This window comes from Pholis gunnellus (genome assembly GCF_910591455.1).
Source record: "Pholis gunnellus genome assembly, chromosome: 11".
NCBI classification, from domain to species: Eukaryota; Metazoa; Chordata; class Actinopteri; order Perciformes; family Pholidae; genus Pholis; species Pholis gunnellus.
The window spans coordinates 16357349-16378267 of record NC_136538.1 but is presented as its reverse complement, the minus strand read 5'-3'; the positions used below and the strand labels follow the sequence as shown (position 1 = coordinate 16378267).

At 40.6% G+C, this 20919-nt stretch overlaps 1 protein-coding gene across 1 annotated transcript; it reads left to right on the top strand.

The window, feature by feature from the left end:
• Window positions 1-15102: 15102 nt before the first annotated feature.
• On the top strand, window positions 15103-19278 carry LOC306702855 (indoleamine 2,3-dioxygenase 2-like; the record flags this gene model as incomplete). The annotated part of the gene is made up of 10 exons (XM_079168572.1): window positions 15103-15192; window positions 16438-16533; window positions 16666-16785; window positions 17351-17469; window positions 17646-17660; window positions 17797-17896; window positions 18068-18185; window positions 18301-18352; window positions 18580-18728; window positions 18892-19278. The coding sequence occupies 10 exons, from the start codon at window positions 15103-15105 to the stop codon at window positions 19251-19253; spliced, it is 1221 nt and encodes a 406-aa protein (XP_079024698.1). The 3' UTR covers window positions 19254-19278.
• Window positions 19279-20919: the final 1641 nt, after the last annotated feature.

Below are 20919 nucleotides of genomic sequence, written 5' to 3'. Positions count from 1 at the left end.
GAGGAAAAGCAGTGACATGAGGCTCCACTGACCCGACAACCCTGGCAGAGACGAGCTTATGAATTTTCACAGAGGAAAAACACACATGTAAATACTTTTTTAAAATATATTTTACAGAATCAGGACAGCTGTATTTTGGACATCTCATTGATTCAAATCAGTAAGTCATTACACATTAAACCTTTGCAGTAAATATGTAATTATAATAATAATAATGTAATTTCACTTTTTGGACAGTCATCTGTTATCTGTACAGTCCACATCATTTGTAACTGCACAATTTTGCATCCCTAATAATAGTTATTTGTATACAACAACACTGTAGTCACAGACAATGGAGGGCTGCAGGGATGAAACATGTTTGTAGCCCAACCTGGAAGTTGTCATCGCAATGGTTCACTGAAACAAAAAGCCATGGAATACCGCAGGACATAATCTCTGTGGCAAACACAAGTTTATAATACTTGCACGTTTTCTTCACCAATATAATCTTCACACATTAACTCCACTTTTATGATATTTGCAGCGTGACTGACTTCAAGACGAGGGATCCGGAAGTGCCAAAAATGCAAACTTATTTCTGGGTTTTAGGACTCATTCCCGCAGCACTCTGTGCCCACAGCTCACAATCGACCGTTGCAATTGTGTGCAGTATTTTCTATTCTATTTTCTCATTACCTAGTGCTACAGTAATTGCTTTAACACAGCACATTATACACGGTACACCTCCTCATCCTTGCCGTGAGGTTGTGCAGCTGTTGTTAACGCCGATAAGACGCGTGACACCGTGAGTGGCTGACAGGATTGGCTGTCACGCCAGCTCAAATCACAGGGCATATACGTATATGTGTGTTTGAATTAGACGGAGGCTGCACGTTACACTCCTCACCTGTGACAGTCAAGCCTGCAGCTTAGGAAAGGAGACTCTAATTCTGCAGACACACACACACACACACCCCAACCCCAGCTCTCTGGTTTGTTACCAGTGCGTTGCTTTGCTGAAGAGGATTCTTAAAAATGTTGTGCCAGATGACTACAGTATTTTTTTTTTACAGTATTGTACAGTGATGCTCCACTTTTCCCAATAGTTGTTTTTAGAAAAAGGGGTTGCTTTGTAATTTAATGCATTTTTCATGCAGAACAACCTTAAGATCTGAGCCATCTGTTCACTTCCTTTGCCTGTTGTTATCCGCTCGCAGAATGTTTCATTTGCATCATAAACATCAACCGTCTCCTGAAAAAACAACAGTGATAGTAATTGCTTGTGCCATACATGGAAAGCTGCCTAATATTAACTCAAACAAACTGGGAACTTTTAAAATATTCTTATATTAAGTTCAGGAGTCAGTGCAAAGCCACAGCTCGTCCAAAACCATCTCAATACTAGAAAGTTGTAAGTGTGTGTGTGTGTGTGTGTGTGTGTGTGTGTGTGTGTGTGTGGGGGGGGGGGGGGGGGTAGGGTTAGGGTTAGAGCAGAAACTAAAGTGTCCGTGTCGTATTCCATTGTAATCTGTTTCAAATATCTAGAGATACTAAAATGACAAACAAACGGGACGGCAAACATAACCTCAGTGGCAGAAGTAATTACACTGAAGGTATAAGGGAGGCAGCAGAGCTCCTAATCAGTTTGTCAGCTTTAATAAGACCTTGCTCCCGCTGAGAGGAAGTAATCTACTGGAAACTGATTTGACTGATGAACCTCCAAATAAACCGCCACGCCAGTGAATCCGTCATATTATACAGCACATTATCCTCGTGTTATTATGGCGATCACCGAGGTTAGAGTACAGAATCTGTCTGTCACAATGCTTTAGTCAGTAATGATTTAACAATTACAATTATTAATGATACTGGCACCAGGTAGTGGTGAAATTAAGTGGGTTACAATGAGCTCTGTTACTTCTTTGCTAGACCTAAATCCAAAATATATACTACATCTTATATTGAATGTAAAAGCTTCATGTCGATCACTGAGCGATCACACGGCACTTTAACATCCTTCCTGTGAAGGTCAGTCAAATGACAATGTTAATATCCTTTTTATTCCAAATTCAATGTCATAACCAATTTCTGTCCTGTGTTAAAAACCGAATTACATCTATAGTCACACATCACAGACTGCAGATGATTGAGTCAGATGACATTGCGATATTCAGAATAGCACCACAGTAACTGCTCTCACCATTCTCCACTTTATCACTTTAAGCATTAAAAAACACATAGTATATCGAGGCCATGATGAGAATCTGCTAATCATGATCACTTAAGCCTCGGGAGGCTTCACAAATTGGAAGATAGCTCAATGTGCAGTGTGACATGATAAACATGCAGTAAAGGGACCATCTGCCCGTATGGTTGGCAATTACATTACAGTTCCAGCTCCATAATGGTGATTGAGTGAGAGAGAGAGAGAGAGAGAGAGCAGCAGCAGAGAGATACACTGTCCATGACAGGTGAATGTCCCATGTGGTCAATGTGTTTTTACAGGAGGATCGACTGTAGGTAAAGCTTTGCTCTCCATACACAACTTTAAAGTCTTCATTTAAAACACACCTGCTGGCCTTTCTTCTTTCCTTACACGACTGCCTGCTGCTGTTCACTAAGAGTGAAATGCTCCGTTTGCAGAAGTACGGAAAGGCCCGCTGTGTACGCGTACCTTTGGAGGACATGACGATTCCAGTGGCTGCGACTCGTTAGAATGAAAGTGTCATGTGGCAAATCGTGACAACTAATTTGCCCAGGGAACAGTTGCTCCTGCCCTGGCAGTGTTACACATGACGGCCATCTGCAGCCCACATTTTCAAGAGAGCAGCAGCCAACATGGTGGCAGATAATTGGTGAGGGAGGAGGGCTGGAACAGGAGATGGGGTCGAAACATACTGAAATCAATTTGGAAGAGCTGGACTGAAACATGCGTGAACACATTTGTGGTGCACAAATGCAGAGTGTGGGAGCACATTATCATTTAAATATCGGCCATATATTCCAGAGTATATGGAGGAAGAATTTAGATAGATTCACTGACTGTGAAGGTCTCTTGAGTTATTCATGGTCTGAGGGGGGCCATCATTCTTATACATTTCACTGCACCATTTGCTTCCATTTAGCATCACTCATGTGAGGTAATGACAAAAGTCAATACGTTCAAGGAAATGAGAAAGCACTAGCAGGACTGTTGACTCACACAATCTTAATGTACATTTGCAGCACAGTGCTGTGCACAATGCTTTTTGCATTTACAGTAATTAAGCATTTGCAATAAGTGTTTATTGCGTGCTGGGTGAGAAAAACAACCCATGGCAAGTAAATAATTGATTACCACGTTAAAATGGACTCACGTCTTGTTCGAAGTGATTTTCCTGGATGCAAGCGGGCACTTTTTGACATTTTTTTAAACACTACACATTTGTTTTTGAGGGAATATTCCTTTGTGAAATTATTCAAAACAAACACAACCAGACACATGCGCACACATGCGCAAAAGCTATTACATTATGAATGACTGACAATCTGTCAACATACTTGTGTACGTCTCATTTGTCTGGGAATTATAAACAGGAAGACAGCTGAGGAATCTAAAGACAGCAATCTATCCGTCAGACAATATGCTTCCACCACTTGTATGAGCCAAATGATTATTTACAGCCTGTTGTCAGCACAACAGATGAATAAATTCATGCAAGTGCTTTGGACTCCATGAGGCACAGAATCAGCATGCAAGTCTTCCATGCATGAATTTCAGATCATTGGCTCACAGATGATACTAAAGAGATGTGGGGAAACCTCTCGATTCTAAGATGCATCGTGACGCGGACGTGAACAACTCTGCATCTATGCAGTGACAGAACATGATCAGGAATTTGGTTTCAGTTTAGCTCGGTGTGAGCCTCGACTGCAGTTTGCAGTCATTTACTGTCTGTCACACTCGTTTCTGTCCTCTCTCTGTGGTTCACTTACAGCAGAGCGTACACACGGTCTGTGTGCATGGAAATGAAAGACAGCACTCGGCGGTCCAATAACTTGTTGCTCTAGATACCAATATTAGCTGCTCTGTTGTTAAAACGTGCATGCGGGCTGAAATTCATGCCTGCAAAATGGCCGCAGGTCGGAATCAAACCCGGGACGCTGCCAACAATTCAGCCATTTCCTGGGTGAGCTAGAGGTTGCCCCTCAACCGTGGTGTTATTAGCCTCGGGAGATGCAGGGACTTAAACCAAGTACGAGTAAGAGAGCTATGACTAAGGCAAATCTACTAGCCGCTAGGCTAATTCATGCAGTGTAAGATGCCATAGGCGTTCAGTGCGTTGTCTTGCAGCTGCTATGTCTCATTTTGAGAGATTACAGCACACTTGCACTGCAGAAGGATTTGGTGCTTCCTTTTTGTGGTGTTTATGTACTGAGGTGGGTCACACGGGGAATGGTTTTGAAATGGTGCTTTTTTATATTGCAGACTGTTGGTAGTCGGATTGAAAGCACTTTCTAAATAAAAAGGTGGTTCATATTTATCTGACTGCTTGTATTAATTGGTGAAAAAGTAGTCATGTGCATTAGAATAGAAAATTAAGGATGCGATGCATTGAAATGCATTGAAAATCGTTGAGCATTCGCATCGTTGACGGGTGAATCATAATCGAATCATGAGGGAATCTCTGGATGATAATCACCACTCACCCAATTACAATGGATTTATGCATTATTTAGTTTGACTGCTAATCCTACTTTTTTGTGAGAACATAAACTGGAAACGTGTGCACAGATTTTTTTTATTACACGTGCGCAGATTTTCCCTCTTTATTGGTGTCACAAGTTGTTAGTGTTGATAAATGTTACTCGTTTGGCAACCTTGCAAGCCTGATGTCGAAAAGACTATAGTATCTGGTCCAATGCGTCTCTGGGAGGCTTCATGTCAAAGTTGTCAGAACAGGCTTCCAGGGACCAGTGCTGATCCCAGACAACCGGCTTTCATCATCCAACAGCTCTGGGCTGTTTCCTCGAAAAATACAAACTGGATCAGCTCGCCCATTAAATGATAGAGGTCAGTAGGTTTGACACAGATCAAGCATTGTCTGCAGCAATTATGGGTTTAAGCAATAATAAACAATTTGTCCTCCGTCTCTAATCTCAATTATTCTTTTCCCTTCCCCAGTGTTTTGAATGAGGAATGCATAAAAAAGGGAAAGTTCCACAAAAAAACACAATAACCTCACCCAAGAAAGTTTGCTTATTGCTCAGAGTGCGATCTGTCCATCCAAATACATTTCCATTGCTTTGCTGCGGTGAATTAGTTACAATAAAGCTTACATTTTGTTGTAAACTTGCTCTTATATCAACCTGGAGATAGACAAACAGCACAATTTAATAGTAAAGCAAAACCTGTTCACAAGCTTGTGATGGTGTCACTACATTTGTCGACACATTGCTGTCAGATGTTACCTTTAGCTCTGCAGAACCCCACAGACCAGATGACTGATGATTCATACCGCCAAAGTTAAGCAAATACCATCAACACAATCTGGATGTACAGCTTATTCTTAAACGGTTTTGTATAAGCTCCTTAACATGGTGCTAACAATGCCAAAAGTGCTGACAGAGCGAACCGTGTTTACCTGAGGGAGAACCGGTACGTGTGACGCTTCTGCAACGGCGTTATCAGCTGTAACCACCGTATGAGCGCAGTGTGTGAGGCACGCTCACATGCAAGAGCGTGCGCTAAATGCACAGGCGGCGAGCCCGGCTATGTCAACAAAGAACGGAAACACTGGGATTACAACACACAAAGAGGGACAGCGACTTCATTCTCTGCTCAAGTCGACGTTACTCCACGTAATCCTTACACAGACAATTGTTGTTTGCTGCTGTATTGATGCTCTGAATATCAAATTTAGATGAAACTAAAGATGACCTTGAATGTTTCCCTCTGATATCTCTGTGTAGGGAAACTGCTGTGCTTATCTGTTTATGCTGCAGCAGCTATATGTGCATTTTTGAAAGTCAGCCAAAAATCTCTAAAACTGTGATATTTACTTTATCAGAGCCAGCAGCCATTAGATAGACTACTGCAGAGAAAGAAACTTATTTTTCATATAGCGGATTATAATAAATGCTACACTGTGACTTCTAGACGCATTAATCAATGCTGTTAGCACATCAGGGAGTTTACTCAAGGGCAACTATTAAATCTGCATTTATCAGCTGTAATAGAATCTCAAACTGTCTAGATACATTTGTGATATATAAAGTTCAGGACTTGTACTCAAACAACAATTTATTGTTTTCCTTTAAACATTAATTACACATTGTTTTGACCCTTTTAGTTTTCTGCATGCAGAGATTTTGGACCCCTGGGCTTTCACACTGTCATTAGCAGTTTACCAAACAATATGGTGGCTGGGTGCATTCTTTATTCCAACAGCAACAAGCCATCTTTATCACAATATAATAGTATAATTACAAACACAAGTCCACAACATATGGCAAGTTATTATATTTCTCTATGACTTAGGCATGCCAGTTTTTCCTGCTAGCATATCAGTTTATAAAAATCTCAACTGAATTTACTTAGAGTTAGTCTGAATATGGGTCATGCAAATGGCTTAAAATGCTAATGCTAGGGAGATTAAAAAGGTGCAATGTGTAATATCATGCCACCTGCTCCAAAGTACAGCAAGGCCAAGATCCTTCTTGTGGGACTGGCACCGCAGTGGCAAGTCTGTGGCAAGTGTCAGACAGGTGTCAGCACAGCAGCAAGCGAGCGGCACTCGCCTTGGCACCCGCCAAGAAGCTGCCGAGCTGAGAGGGCGGGGCCACAATTTGTGAAAACACCAATTGTTGTTACGACAGGTCAGCTGCACTAAATCGGTTTTGTGATTTTAGTCGAGTCCCCTGAGCCACCCGTTCTCTTTATACATCCTTTGCAACCACGTTGTACTTTTTTGTTTCTCATTCATTCATTTCCGAAACATAGTAGGGGCAATCAAGACAAGAATGAGGACATTCTGGTTGAAAGCTAACCTTCCTTTTACACACTGCATGCAGCGAGGCAGCACTGACCCAGTCGAAAACATCCCACTTATACATGGTGTCATAGTCAAGTGGTACTAAGAGAAATGTTCCACTCTGACAACACAAAGGTCAACATCCAGTGGCTTTATGCAAGATAAGCATTCTGGAAAAGTAAATGCACAGACACCGCTAATAGCACGATCAAGAGGAGTGTATAAACAAACACACTTAACCTTTTCACCAGCACTTGCCTCACTGCCCCCCCACCCCGTGCAATGTAATGCTGATTATATATTTAAAAGTGTGTGGAAGTTCCAGACTGCTCGGTCTAAATGGAGCAGTGTGGTCCTCAAGATACAGGAGAGTGTAATAGGAGCGTTCATTCCTAAACCCAGCCTCTCTGCAGCGGTTACTCATTTGGCTTTATTGAAGACTCTAAGATTTGAATGGTCATTTTAGGGTGTGTATGGGATTACTTACAGATCATATCACTGACCTCATAACCCCAAATGCGCCCGAGATCCAAAGTGGGTCCTTGTGGGTTCTGAGGTTTAGGCCAAAAACCAGAGACCAGACTTTTTCAACCAAGGCTCCTTGGCTCTGGAGTAATAAAATGTACTGCATCCCCGCTCTTTATCGTCTTGTAAATCTCCTTTTTTAATTTAGGTTTGCTTCCATTTAAAGTATGTAATATTAATTTACAATTATATGCTTTATCTTTTTGTACTTTCATTGCATTTCAACTTTCACATTTCACGCCGGTTTGTTCACTTTTCTAAGTGAATGCCACTTTAAAAATGCAATTTAAAAATTCTATTTTGAAAGTTACAGATGTCCACAAATAAGCTCCCGTATTCTGCATATCACGCTGTCCTAGTCTTTCCTATGGCTTGAGTCTTATATTTTAAGTTTTAACAACTATTCCTCTGGAATAAAACTTATATTATACCTATCTATTATTTTAGATATTAGAACACGGAGTATAGTGTACAACCAGTGAAAGACATAACAGCATGCACCAAAACACACAAACAAACGTATACATACGCTTTTCAACATATTGATAAATGAGGCCCAATGAGAGATACAGTAACCAAGAGAACTGTGAACATCGACCTCCCTGGAGCTTATCTGGGGCGCTCTCTGTTTGTCTAGAAGCATCAATTATTAAGTTGGAGCAAATCTCATTATTCATTTTTGATCGGTATCATAACTGTGCACTCTTCCTCTCCAAATATTGAAACTGCACCACCTGACCAACTCAACTGTTTGACCACACCAAGCTATTCCAACGATCGCTCCGTGGCGACTCCACACGTCTTTGTTACAGAAGCAGCAGTAGTGCCAAACGGGATGCTGTGACTGACTGGTTGCTCGCAGTAATGCCCAGAGCTCTGGGCTCTGTGACAGTTCAGTTGAAATATGGATACAGTTCAAGGGGGACAGAAAGGGGAAGCAGTCTCTGTCTCTAACAGCATCAGCTCTGTGCTAATGCAGCAGGGCATCCTGCTCTGGTGGAGGATGGATAGCATACGCCCTAACCCATCGTCGAGCTCAGAAATTACAAAGACAGATGACAAGAACTACAAATGGTTGTGTTCTTTATCCAAAACGTTTAGTCTTTGTTTTCTTTCTCTGTTGACACGTCCTGTGTGTTAGAGGCATGACCAGGAGCAGGATGTGCTTCTAATGTGAAATCCTCAGGAGATATGCTGGACTACAACAAGGGAGACTGATATATTGGCATCATTTTTCTTTAATTGTTCAACAGACTCAGACTTTTCACAACTGAGATAGAAAGATGCTACATGCATAATAACTAGGGCTGTGAATCGATTACAATATTGAATTGCGGTTAATAAGTTTTCTTTATGGATTTATTCATTTATTTTTCCTGGATTCCTGGATGTACTGTAGTCTGCCTCCATAATATAGAAAAATGAAAAACAGGCCATGTGATCCGGCACCCTGGAAACATGTATATGCCATGAAACAAGCCTTTCACAAACAAATAAAGATGAAAGTAACAATTGACAGAGTTTATTGCACTTCATTATAAAGTGTTTTAAAAAATGTTTTTTGCATCTTAACTACAAAATCCTGATTTGACCCAGTTTAGCCCCAATTAAATGTTCCTCTGCTGGAAAGGCTGAGCTCTAAATCTCAGGTTGTTTAAGATTAGGCTTTCTCAAAATACAAAGATCTTGAAAATGTAGGGAATTAATACAGCAGCTTTGGAGTTTGATGAGTAACAAAAATAATCTGCCAGGTTCTTGTTAATGAGCCCCAGAGCAATAAGTATGGTACGACACTTTTTTTGGGCACTACCCACTTTCACATAACGTGGTTAAAGCCAAGAGGAGCAGTGTGTCCCACACAGTGAGTTGGTGTGAAATTGACTTTGTTATTAGTCCAACTGTGGGTAAATAAAAACTGGAATTAAGCAACATTTGAAAAAGTTCCCCCCGAGGATATGGCTGTCAGACTTAAGCAGGCTTATGTCTGACACTTGGATGGTGCCTCATTTGACACATTTCATAGAGAACATTTAGACAAGTCCTTAACCTTGGTTTCATTGCTCAGCTTGCCTGAAGCCAGGATGAGTGAGCATGGGGAATTATTTAGAATGAATTACAAATAAGGCAATTTGTGCCACATGAGCTGACAAAGCCAAACCTTTTTGTTAATTCAACAGTGGTTCATGTTGAAATACATTTGAATGATTAATCGTAAATTTGACATCATTTCAAAGAGAAATAAATACTTGGATTATCTTGTCGAAGAGAGGTTTAGCTCTTGACCCATCATTGGCGGAACGTTTGATGAATATAAATTAAGGCAAAAGTGCTCCTCATTAGCAACAAAACAAACTGCATAAATCGTACGGATAGAGGGAAAAAAAATGATTAATCTTAAAATCACAATTCTGAATTGATTAAAAAACCTCCAATAAATTATTTTTAAAACGTTTTTTATTTTCCTTCTGGCATTGATGACCCACACCGGCTTCCATATTGCACAGTACAGAAACCGGAGTTGGTTGCGGCAAGCCGTATAGCTACTCGCTAGTCAGTCGCTACTAGTGTTAGCTCTGTGTCTAAAATGGTCAATTGAGCAGCAAGATTCAGCCCGTCCCATCTTCACTGAAGGGGAATGTTTGGGCGCACTTTGGATTCTCTCCCAGGAAGGAAGGAGCTTGACGCGGCTCATTCAATGTGTAAGGCTTGCAAAGTGAAAGTCAAGTGCTGTAGGAATACTACAAATACCTGGGCTCACATCATACACCATTAAACGGAGTTGAAAGAAGTGCAGGAAGTTCATCGACCCACAGCAGCTGTACACCACTTTACCAAACACCCAGTCAATTCTGAACAGGAACAATTTAATTTCCTTCATTTCAGAGGACCTGCGCTCCAACAGCGTAGTCGAGATGGAATACTTAAGATTTATGATCTGGAAAATTGAGCCGAAATATATCATGCCATCGTTTTTTGTTTTTTTTAAAGCCGTGACTCAGATTTACCAAGACGAAAATCGGTAAAGCAAAAATAGACCACAGCCGCAATGCTTTCCATTTGGACACCACATGCGTACGAGTTGCAGCAGTTCTGCAATCAAACGGAACGGCAGCAGCCTTTGCATAACCTTAGAGAGTATAAACTGTGTGGGAGTGACGTAGTTCATCGGATGTTGCAGCTCCGTTGTCCTCATGTGTGCCAAACCAAAACGTGTGTATGTGTTTATCACGATAACGACGGTATCGCAAAATCAATGTAGGGGCCGAACGTGACCCGGTGACGGTGATTAAAACCGGTACACCGCCCACCCCGAGTAGATCAGCTTCTTTATTTCTGCAAAAGAACCTAAATATAGCTACTAATGGATAGCAGGCTAATCCTACACACCAAGTCAAAGTTGTGTCAAGTATCATTGTGTGATTTGTTAAAAAGAATCTTACAAAATACAGGTTTACAGTGTTATTGTGTGTACAATTTATTTCTGAAATTGTAAGTTCATAAAGCTTCCAAGAAATGAAAGGCAGCTAACCTAAACCGACCAATTTCAACATTGTTACGGGCCGCACTCTTATGTTTCGTAGAACTTGAACTTGTAATTCTTGAGGTCACTGGGAATTGTGAAATACTAAACTACCCTTTGTCTTAGTTTTGCCTTTCTGTGGCATTAATACTGATTGATGATTACAATGAGTTGCAGGTTGCTACAGTGGGGAAGCACTGATGTTTAACTATATATTCCTCATGATATTGTAGTTTATTTTTGTAAAAACTGTTTGTGGAAGTTAAGCATGACTACACCTTACCTTATGGGTTTTGCCCTTGTGTGTTTACATGTTTGCAATCAGTTGATTTAACCTTTCCAAATATAAAATCTCCATAGTCTTATACACACTTTTCTCGGTTTTCATGCCATAATTTGCCACACCGCACAGCTCACTGGAGTGGACCCTGAAATGACTATCCCCATGTACTGAATCAATTTTGAATCGAATCTTGAGATGCCAAAAGATTCACACCTCAATAACTAGCATGACAAGATGGAGTATAGGCTGGATGCCCATAAATTCTACATGTAGATGGTGAGGACCATCAATCGTATGCATTACTGGGCTTTTCCTCTAAAAATGTAAACAAAACCTGTTAAATCTCATTCTTATGCATAACTGTAACACAACTAACCCTCAGAGAGCAAAGAATGAAAGCATTGCTCCATGTTTTTTATCAGTAGATGTGCCAGTTGGACATCATCCTTTTGCCTCTAGGCACCGTGGATGTGGGAGAGCAAAGAAAACAAGTTGGGGAGTAGCAGACGGTTAGACAGTGAGAAGAAAAAGAATTATGTGGGACGGAAAGGATGAAGGATTTGGGTCTGAAACAGAGTACACATCTACAAGATGAACCTTAACACTGCTGCTCCCCCTTTACAACCTTGAAGTATCACACTGGACAGATGCTGTCCTGATTCTTAAAAAGTCCCTTTTAATGATTTATCCACTTCTGCCCTGACAGAGTAAATGTGCTGTCCCTTTGTGCCCCCTGTGTCTGTTGGTAAGTGGTCTTGGAATTAATTCGATCACCGCAGCATTCAGCCCCCCCACCCTGCTCCTCTCTCCTGTTTCTCTTGACTCTTTGGAGGGTTAAATGGTGTGAGAGACTGCTGGTCGGGGCAGTAAAGCGTGCTGATAATTTGGAGGCAGAAACTGTGGGCGTGAGTAAAAGGTGGGGGGAGGTGATAGCTCTGCGTTTCTGTGATGCAGCAGTTTGACAAAGCAGCTCAGAAATGGGTCTCAACCTGATCAAATCCAAGAGAAATAAACCCGGCACAGATGACAAAGCTGCCACCATAAAATATCTAGGAAATCGGTTTGCCCGTTGGAAAATATGTCAAGCAGTCCTTTTAGTATGCATGATAACCTAAGCACTTAGCACACTAGTCGGCATGATGACGTTTTGCAGCCTCATTTAGCCACTTATCAGCAACCGCCTTTTTAATCCACGTCAAAAGCTTATTAAAAAATTCACACAAGGGGTTTGTCATTTATATTGTTTAACAAAACGTTAAAATCTCTTAAACTTCTGTTAACCACACACCTTATTTCAGGCATCTAACCAAAAGCCCATTCAAAAAACCCAGTGACTTTGAATCAAGGGAACAGTAAGTGCAAAAATGCTATCGCATTTCTGGGTTTAAACCAAGGATTATTGGTTTAAGGACTCATTCCTGAACCACTCTATTTAAAGCACTGAGAAAATTAACAAACCCAATGTTCATCTACCCAGGAGGTGTTTTTTCCTCTTTTAATGTAGTGGTGTATAAGTGTGGTGCCATCGCAGCGCTCATCGGTACGCGGTGATGAAGACTGTAGAGTGAAGCAGCCCTCTTGACCCGTGAGAAGCTCCTCTGCACATCCACGCTGCGTTCTCAGTGCTCTCCATTGGCGGGTTGTTGGCGGGGAGGATACGAACGCACCCTTATTATAGAGCATTTAGGAGTTTACGATAAAATACATTTCAACTCATGCATAAGGCATAATGGATTATGACAATTTTAAGTACAGTGTATCTATAGATATCTATATCGATATATATAATCTGATATTTCAGAGATATTAACGGCACTTCCTTTGTGGGTAGTTGTCAAAAAAAAATCAGGGATACGATATTTCCCATGGTATTATATGTTGTGTTAAGAAAAAAAAATACTATTTATAAAATGAGACACAAAAACAAACCCTTAACTGCAATTAGGTATAAAAAACACCCTGGTCAAGAACAACATATTAGCAGGGAAGTCATCTTTTTTGTCAGAAGAAAAGCAAATGATGTAATTATGACACCTTTTGGAAATGTATTTTCTTCTATTCAATGAGGCTTTATTGACATGAGTTTCAATAACAATGTTGCCAAAGCATCAAAATACAAAAGTAAACAATGACAGTAATATCATCAGTAAAACAGAATTGGTGCTTTTCTGTGCAATGTAAAACATAATTCTGCATGTAGAGCCTCTGTTGGATGTTGGTCGCAACGGGTGCTAGTTACAATGACTGTGTTCTAGTTTGGAGTGCAGGAGCGGGAAAAGGACCAAAATGTATATTCAAAAGCAGGCTGACTGGTGCAGTTAAATTATTTGATAAACAAACCTTTAAGGTTTACACATTGAGAGTCCAAGATTCAGGCAGGTAAACAATCTATGAATAAGAGAAGAGAACAAAGACAAACGGAACTGGACTTACAGGTAATGACTGACTGATTGGGGAAGTGAGAACAGGTGAGCAGGTCTGGTAAGTGCAGGGCTAACGAGGAACAGGTGAAACTAACCGGGGCGAGGCAAACATCCCAATCTGTCGCAAAACAGACAAAGGAAGTGATGTGGTCTGAAACAAGAGTAGAAGTGAGTAACAAAGTAAAACAGGAAACACTAAACCTTAAATGATATGAATGAAAAACATGAAGAAAGGCAGATTATTACAGGCTGAGTGGACCCAATCCTTTACTGCCGTACATATAATGGACTGGATGACATTGCATTTGGAGATCTTTGAGCTTTTTCCTTTAGTGCATTTACTGCCATGTTGAAATTCCCTGTTGCTGTTATGGTTATACCAAGATAGGCCTAACTCGTGCTAAGTTCAATGATGGTAAACTGATACTTGTTCTCCTAACATCTGGGGTGTTTTTGAAGAATCACAATTTCTGCATTTACCTTGTATCACTCTGTCATGTCACTTCTTATCCACCACAGCAACAACCAGAAAAAAACAGAACACATTAGGGTTTCATTTTTGGTAGCACTCAAGCTTCAGTTAATGAGCTGGAGGGACAGGTTCGACTGAGGTATTTGGGTTAAGTTTGCAAAATGTAACTCTCCATCTTATTGTGGAGTTTAAGAACCCCAATGATGTCGAATGTCTGAATATTGAACAAACGTTTGTGTGTCAAGTTTCTTTCGTTGCAGAGCAATACATACAAATGAAATGACCTTTGCATGTGTGGAAGGTATGGTGGGGTGAAAGGAGAATAATTCAAACCTTTTATCCACAAAGACCTTTTTTCTGATATTACATAACACATTTGAGAGTCAAATGATTTTCAGCTGTTTGGATCCAACATAAGCAGTGTTTCTTCAATAATTCATCACTCTATAATGAGTTTGGAACAATCAGCAGTTTAATGTATTATTAAATCGTTCGGTGTTTGTCTCAATAACCACCTCATATGTATAGTCATCACTTTTGCAAAAGGTTAGCAAAAAGTGTGCAAGTATAATATTAATATTTATGTTATTTGGCAGCAGCTGTTGTTTTCAGTTTCTTCCATCAACGTCCAAAAAATATAAATGACGATATCCTTTAAATTGCACACTGTACAAAAAAGGGGAAATTAAGCTTTGCTCTGTGAACTCCTGACATTAAAAAACAATAAATCAGTTTCTTCTTTGCTGTTGGGAGTGTACCAAAAAGGGATGTAACAAAGGTAGTGAAATCAGGCTCAGAGCAAGTTTAACAATTGATATCAGTGTCACACACACACAGAGTGATTACCCTCTCAAACTACTGCAGTAGAGTGCCGGGCAGAGCATATGGAGACTAACAGCAGAGAAACACTGCAGGCAGACTTTGATGCATTTGATATTTCTGAGAAGCTTGGATTTCTCCTTGAAGAGCCACTGGTACGTTTCATTGTCATCTTCTCTTTTCTTATACAAAAGACATTTCCTGTCTGTTTAGTATTTTCTATGTCAAAACAGATCTGAAACTAGGTTTTAATATGTCATGACAATAATGAGACTGTATATACTGGACACAAAGAGACAGTTTTGTTGAGACATTGATGATTATTATATTTTACCTTTTGCCTTTGTGTAAGTAATGTGGTCAGCAGCACACATAGCACCTCTGGGCTGGAACTGATAATAATACTAGTTTTTGAGTAGGATTATGGAAGATGTTGTATCCAGTGAAAGCCTGTCTCTGCAAGTTTCTATTGAGCCATTCACATGAATGGGCCTGCTCACTGTCACACAGTTTATGACACTTAAAGCAACAATGAGGAACTTTTATTCTGCGTTGATTTTGGCGGCACCTGTGGACAAACGCTGTAGCGTTTCAAAGCAGAAAGTCTGCCCCGCTCAGTCCTGATTCTGGATCTCGCGTCACTCCCTTCCCTCCAGCGGGCCCAGCAACAAGGCCTGGGCCTCCAGCAGCTCGGTGTCGGTGTTGGCTCCCAGCGGGGACCGGCATGCACTGAGGCAAAGCTCTGCTCCCGGCAGCAAGAGGAGTTGTTGCGTCTGAGTCTGTCCGCAGAGGGTTGGTTTCTCCAGAATTGGACCTTGTGTCACCGATCACAAGCATTAAGAAAAACTAAATAGAAATAGCCACTCTTCTGGCTGATGGTCTTGTTTACTTGTGTCATATATCATATATTAGTATTCACTTGAGACTGTTTCATAACCATTTGAGAGTCTGAAATGCCAAATTGTTACACAAACTCTTTTATGTCTATGGAGACATTTTGTAGGAATTAAATAGTACATAATAAAAAAATTAAAAAAATCCGTCGACAAACTATTAGAATGATAGATTTGTAAATGCCGTTAACCCTATTTATCAGCATTGACATAAAATGAAGAATTAAACATTGGCATTAAGCACAGCCTACTCGTCTGTTTATACAGTGATTTTCCATCTGGGCATCCCCTGTTTTCTGCTTGGTAAATTCTCTCAGTTTTCTACTGCCTCCCTCTTTTAAATTGCTTTCTCTCTCTGATTGATAGCACCAGTCATTCCCTGACATGCAGGTCAGGCACCATAGCAAACATGAGCTGATGATGTTACTGATTACACTCCACATGAAAATCCCCCATGCAATAAAACAGTCAAAAAAATCAACATATTTTTTTGTTATTATTGTCTAGACTGACCTTCCAGACTATTATCGGGAGTGGTTAGACCTGGCAAACAATCTCACACATCTGATAGAGGCACGGAAACTACGGGATCTGGTTCACAAGGTCAGAATGAGCAATGCCTTCTCCATATCATTCATGTAAATCTGGACTGACAGTGTCATTTGTGAACCCTTGATGGTGTTTACTGCTCTTGAGAATGGAAATTAAAAAATCAAAAGTCTGATCACAATCCAGATGCCGGTGTTGAGTCCCCATCTCTTGAGTGACCATCGGGAGCTCAGGCTGGCTCACCTAGCGCTGGGGTTCATCAGCATGGGATATGTATGGCAGGAAGGACAACATGCACCTGCTCAGGTAAAACACTACAGTGCAATGGGATGAGGGATGGTAAAAAAGAAAAAAGGAGGTGCATTTCAGTCGGTGGTGTTCTGGCAGTGCAAGAATGCAATACTTTGAGCTAAATGCTATCATCACCATGCTTACAAGGTGATGTGAAGAAGGTAGAATGTTTACTGTGTTCACCGTGTTAGTTTAGCTTGTTAGCATGCTAACGTTTGTTAGCACTGAACACAAAAGTGCAGCTGGTGGGGGAGTCATGTCATCTGATACATGGGATACATCATCTGGCAACCATGAATGTCGGTTCAAACATTTTGTACCAATCCAAGAACGTGCTGCTGAGATATTTCACAATATGAGTGAAAGCTTTAACCAAAAAGTGGCATGAGAGGAAAAGTTAGGGGATTCATCAAAGTCAGCAGGATCCATCCTCTGGGCACCAACCTTTCATGGAAATCCATCTAATAGTTGATATATTCAAGTCTAGATCAAAGTGTTGGACTGACCAACATCCTCACACTTCATACCGAAAATCTCAGAGATGCGTCACTGCTTGATATCTTATATGTTTGTTTGACAGATTCTACCAAAAGCCCTGGCCTTGCCCTATTGGCTGGTATCTTGTAGGCTCGGCCTTCCACCCATCCTGACTTACGCAGATTCAGTTTTAGCCAACTGGAAATTAAGGGATCCGACAGGGTGAGTAATGCTGTTTCATTGCCTCATTAATGACTTGATTTCATGCCCATTGTCCACTAACTCTTTTAGAATAATAGTAACATTACAATAAAAGTATATATGTCTAATTTTCAGTCACTCACCCAGAAAAATTGCCAGATATTTCTTTCTCCACTAAGGTTCATTTTTCATTTCAGGAATATGGAAATCGGGTAAGTAAAAGGAAAAGAAAAGTCACTAACTCCCACATTGTCTTTGATATTGCAACTGCATTTTTACAGGAGTTCTTTAGTCTGGTACTCGTGAAGTTCAGCATGTATATTTTTGAAATATCATTCTCAAAAATAGGAACATGGACTTGATATTTTCCTTACCTGGTGGGGAGAGTTGCAGGGGATTTTTCATGGTGTCATTGTTGGTTGAGATGGCTGCCAGTTCAGGCATAACGGTTAGTACTGGCTGCTATTGCTATTCCCCGTTTTCATGTTAACTCTTTCTGAACTTCAGCCTCATGCTGTCTGTCCATCTGGCCCCTTCTTTTTTTTCTGTCCCATCCTCATGCTATGTGTGTCTTTGTCCCTTGCCACTCAGTGATGGATCTTTTTCAACTCTAACCCAGGGGGCTCTGGAGGTGATGCATGCTATGAAAACCTCAGACCTCATCGCCACACAGAAAGGTCTCGTAAAAGTGACTCAGTCTTTAAAGAAGATGAAGGAAACTTTCAAACTCATGCACAGTAAGTTTAAATTAAACCTAGCCCAATCTGAATTTAATCAATTTACAAGCTGTGCCTTTTATGAAGGCAGGGAAATTCAAGGTAATTAAAATAACTGAAGTTGTGGTCTTTCCAGACCATGTGGATCCAACTGCATTTCATGGAACATTTAGGATCTTTGTCTCAGGGTGAGTTTTAGGGCTGTTACATTTATCCTACATACTGAAGTTATTAATGTTTTTAATAATTATCTAATCTGGTGCAGATGAGAGGATGGAATTCCCTTCTGCTTCCTTATACCTTCCTATTGTACTTTTCTCTGTTAAAGCACTGTACATATAAAATGGTACTGTGTGCTTATAATTGCATCTATTAAAAGGAGGTTTATAGTATGTGTGCATTTCAACTGTTTTAGATGGCGAGACAACCCCAAGCTTCCAAGAGGGCTGTTGTATGAAGGTGTGAGCAATGAGCCAATTTCGTTGTCAGGTGCAAGTGCAGCCCAGAGTTCAGCCATTCAGTGCTTTGATGCTTTGCTGTGCATCCAGCATGAGGATGAGGCAGGTAATGATGCATTTCCCTCAACCTTTGACCCCGTCCGATGCTTCTCATGAATGAATCACTCTGTTTGTGCAGTCAGTTGATTGCTCTGACAGAAAAGAGAAGGTTGTTATTTTCTTTCTTTCAAAGTCTGTTTTCTGTTCCCTTCAATGATTCGGCTTTCTAGGTGCCTTCCTGACAAGCATGAGAGATTACATGCCTCCCGCCCACCGTCAGCAGATAGAAGCGCTGTCTGTCTGTCCATCTCTGCGAGACTTCATCCTGTCCAGCTCCGGCTCTGATCTCTGCCAGGCCTACAACTCCTGTGTCTCAGCGCTAGTGGATTTACGGAACTACCACCTCAATACCGTAACCAAGTACATCATCGTGCCTGGTAATCGCGCCCGCGCCATGGGCTGCCCGCTGAGAGGCGTGAGCACCGAGCTGAACGCCACAGGGACCAGCGGATCCAGCTTCATGGTCTTCCTAAAGAGTGTTCGTAACGCCACTCAAAAAGCACTGATCTTCGAGGGGCCGCCTGTAATTTAAATATTACACCATGCACTATAGTCAACAATTCTTTATGCACTACGCTCTTGAGGTTGAATTTATATATGGTTTCCAAAAAAAACAAGTATCAGCAAACACCACCTCCATTGTTCTAATGAGACAATTGTATCTGTCATTATTACAATTCAAGTCTTAGTAAATTTGGTCAGCTGTGCAACTCACTGAATTCCAGTGCTTGGTAAATGTTTAGGATGATCTGTAGTAACCATGACTTCTTAGATAAATCCAAAGAGAGGTGCAGTTTAACACCAGATGAAAATGTTATTTTTGCTGACCTCAAGTAGTTTTAACTTCTCGTTTTGCTACAGTGACATTAAAATGTACTCAAGGGTGTGGTCAGTGCACTGTGACATCACTGTTGGGTGTGGCCAGACAGACTCAAGCGTTTGAACCAGAGGGGGCAGTGAAACACTGCTTCTGAGCCTGGGATTACACTAGTGGAATTTGTTTTGTTAATGTTTTTTCTTGCTAATAACTACTAAAAATTACTAAAAAGTCATTTTTTACATACTATCTCAAACAAAATGTTGAATGTTTTACGTATTGTTTTTCTTTTTTTGAACTGCACTGTACTCTATTATTATACTTAATATAAACATGATTTGATTGTAAAAACGTTTAAAGACCATGCTACAGAGAAGGACTATGTTTAATGTTGCATTTTAATTTTTCTGGTTTTATTTGTATCAATTAATTAATATGTAATTAAAAAAACCTTGAATCTGTACACCCTTGAAATGTTGGTGTTTTAAAATATTATAATTAAAACGTACAGTATATACAAATTCTTATCAGTTACTATAACAACTGCCTGATTATGTTGTTTTTGACCCATTTTAAAACTATTTATAATAATGAAATGCCCACAATGATACCAATAATGCCAAAGAGAAGAAAAGCATTTTTCTTTTTTTGATTGCTAAACTAATTTGGCTTTTTGTAAATACAAACTGAAAATGGGAACTCCTACGTGCCTAAGAGTAAGAGGCAGATGGCAGATAAAGGAGACACATGTAGAGAGAACCATAAGCTGTGAAAATAGGAAACAGAAGTAGAGGAAGTACATGCTGTAGGAATCGAATGCTAGAGGACACTGGTAAAATAAAAGCAAAAGAGAATCAGCTGAGGAGAATAAAGAGACAGACGGTGGGAGAAGGATGGATCAGTTCACTTAGTTTGAATGACTGGAACCCCCATTCGCCTGAGCCTCCAGGTCTTGACTTGAAGTGTCTCTTCTTGGTATTGAGCAGTAATCACATTGGAAGAGAGAAGAAGGAGCTGAACCACACTGCCGCTGCTGAGCCCTGGTCATGGTCAATCCCTGCTTCACTAAAGCACAAAAGATGTAAAAGGAGGACCGTCTGACACCGGGTGAATGCAGCTCCGCCTGTAACTACACCTAGTACTGTAGCATGCTGTAGAGTTGACAAGTTAAAAGGGGACGCTGCCTCTGGAACCCTTTTTCTTTATTCTGTATTCCCATTTCCATTTTAACTTTCAATGATATTGTCGATGTTACTTAACATAGAAACATAGACTTCTCAGTTTTCTAAATAGCGCACGTGAAATGTTTTTGAAGTTGAGATCATTGGAGTTTAATTCTTACCGAAATGAAGCTTGGGAGTCTTAGTTAAATTCTCCCACA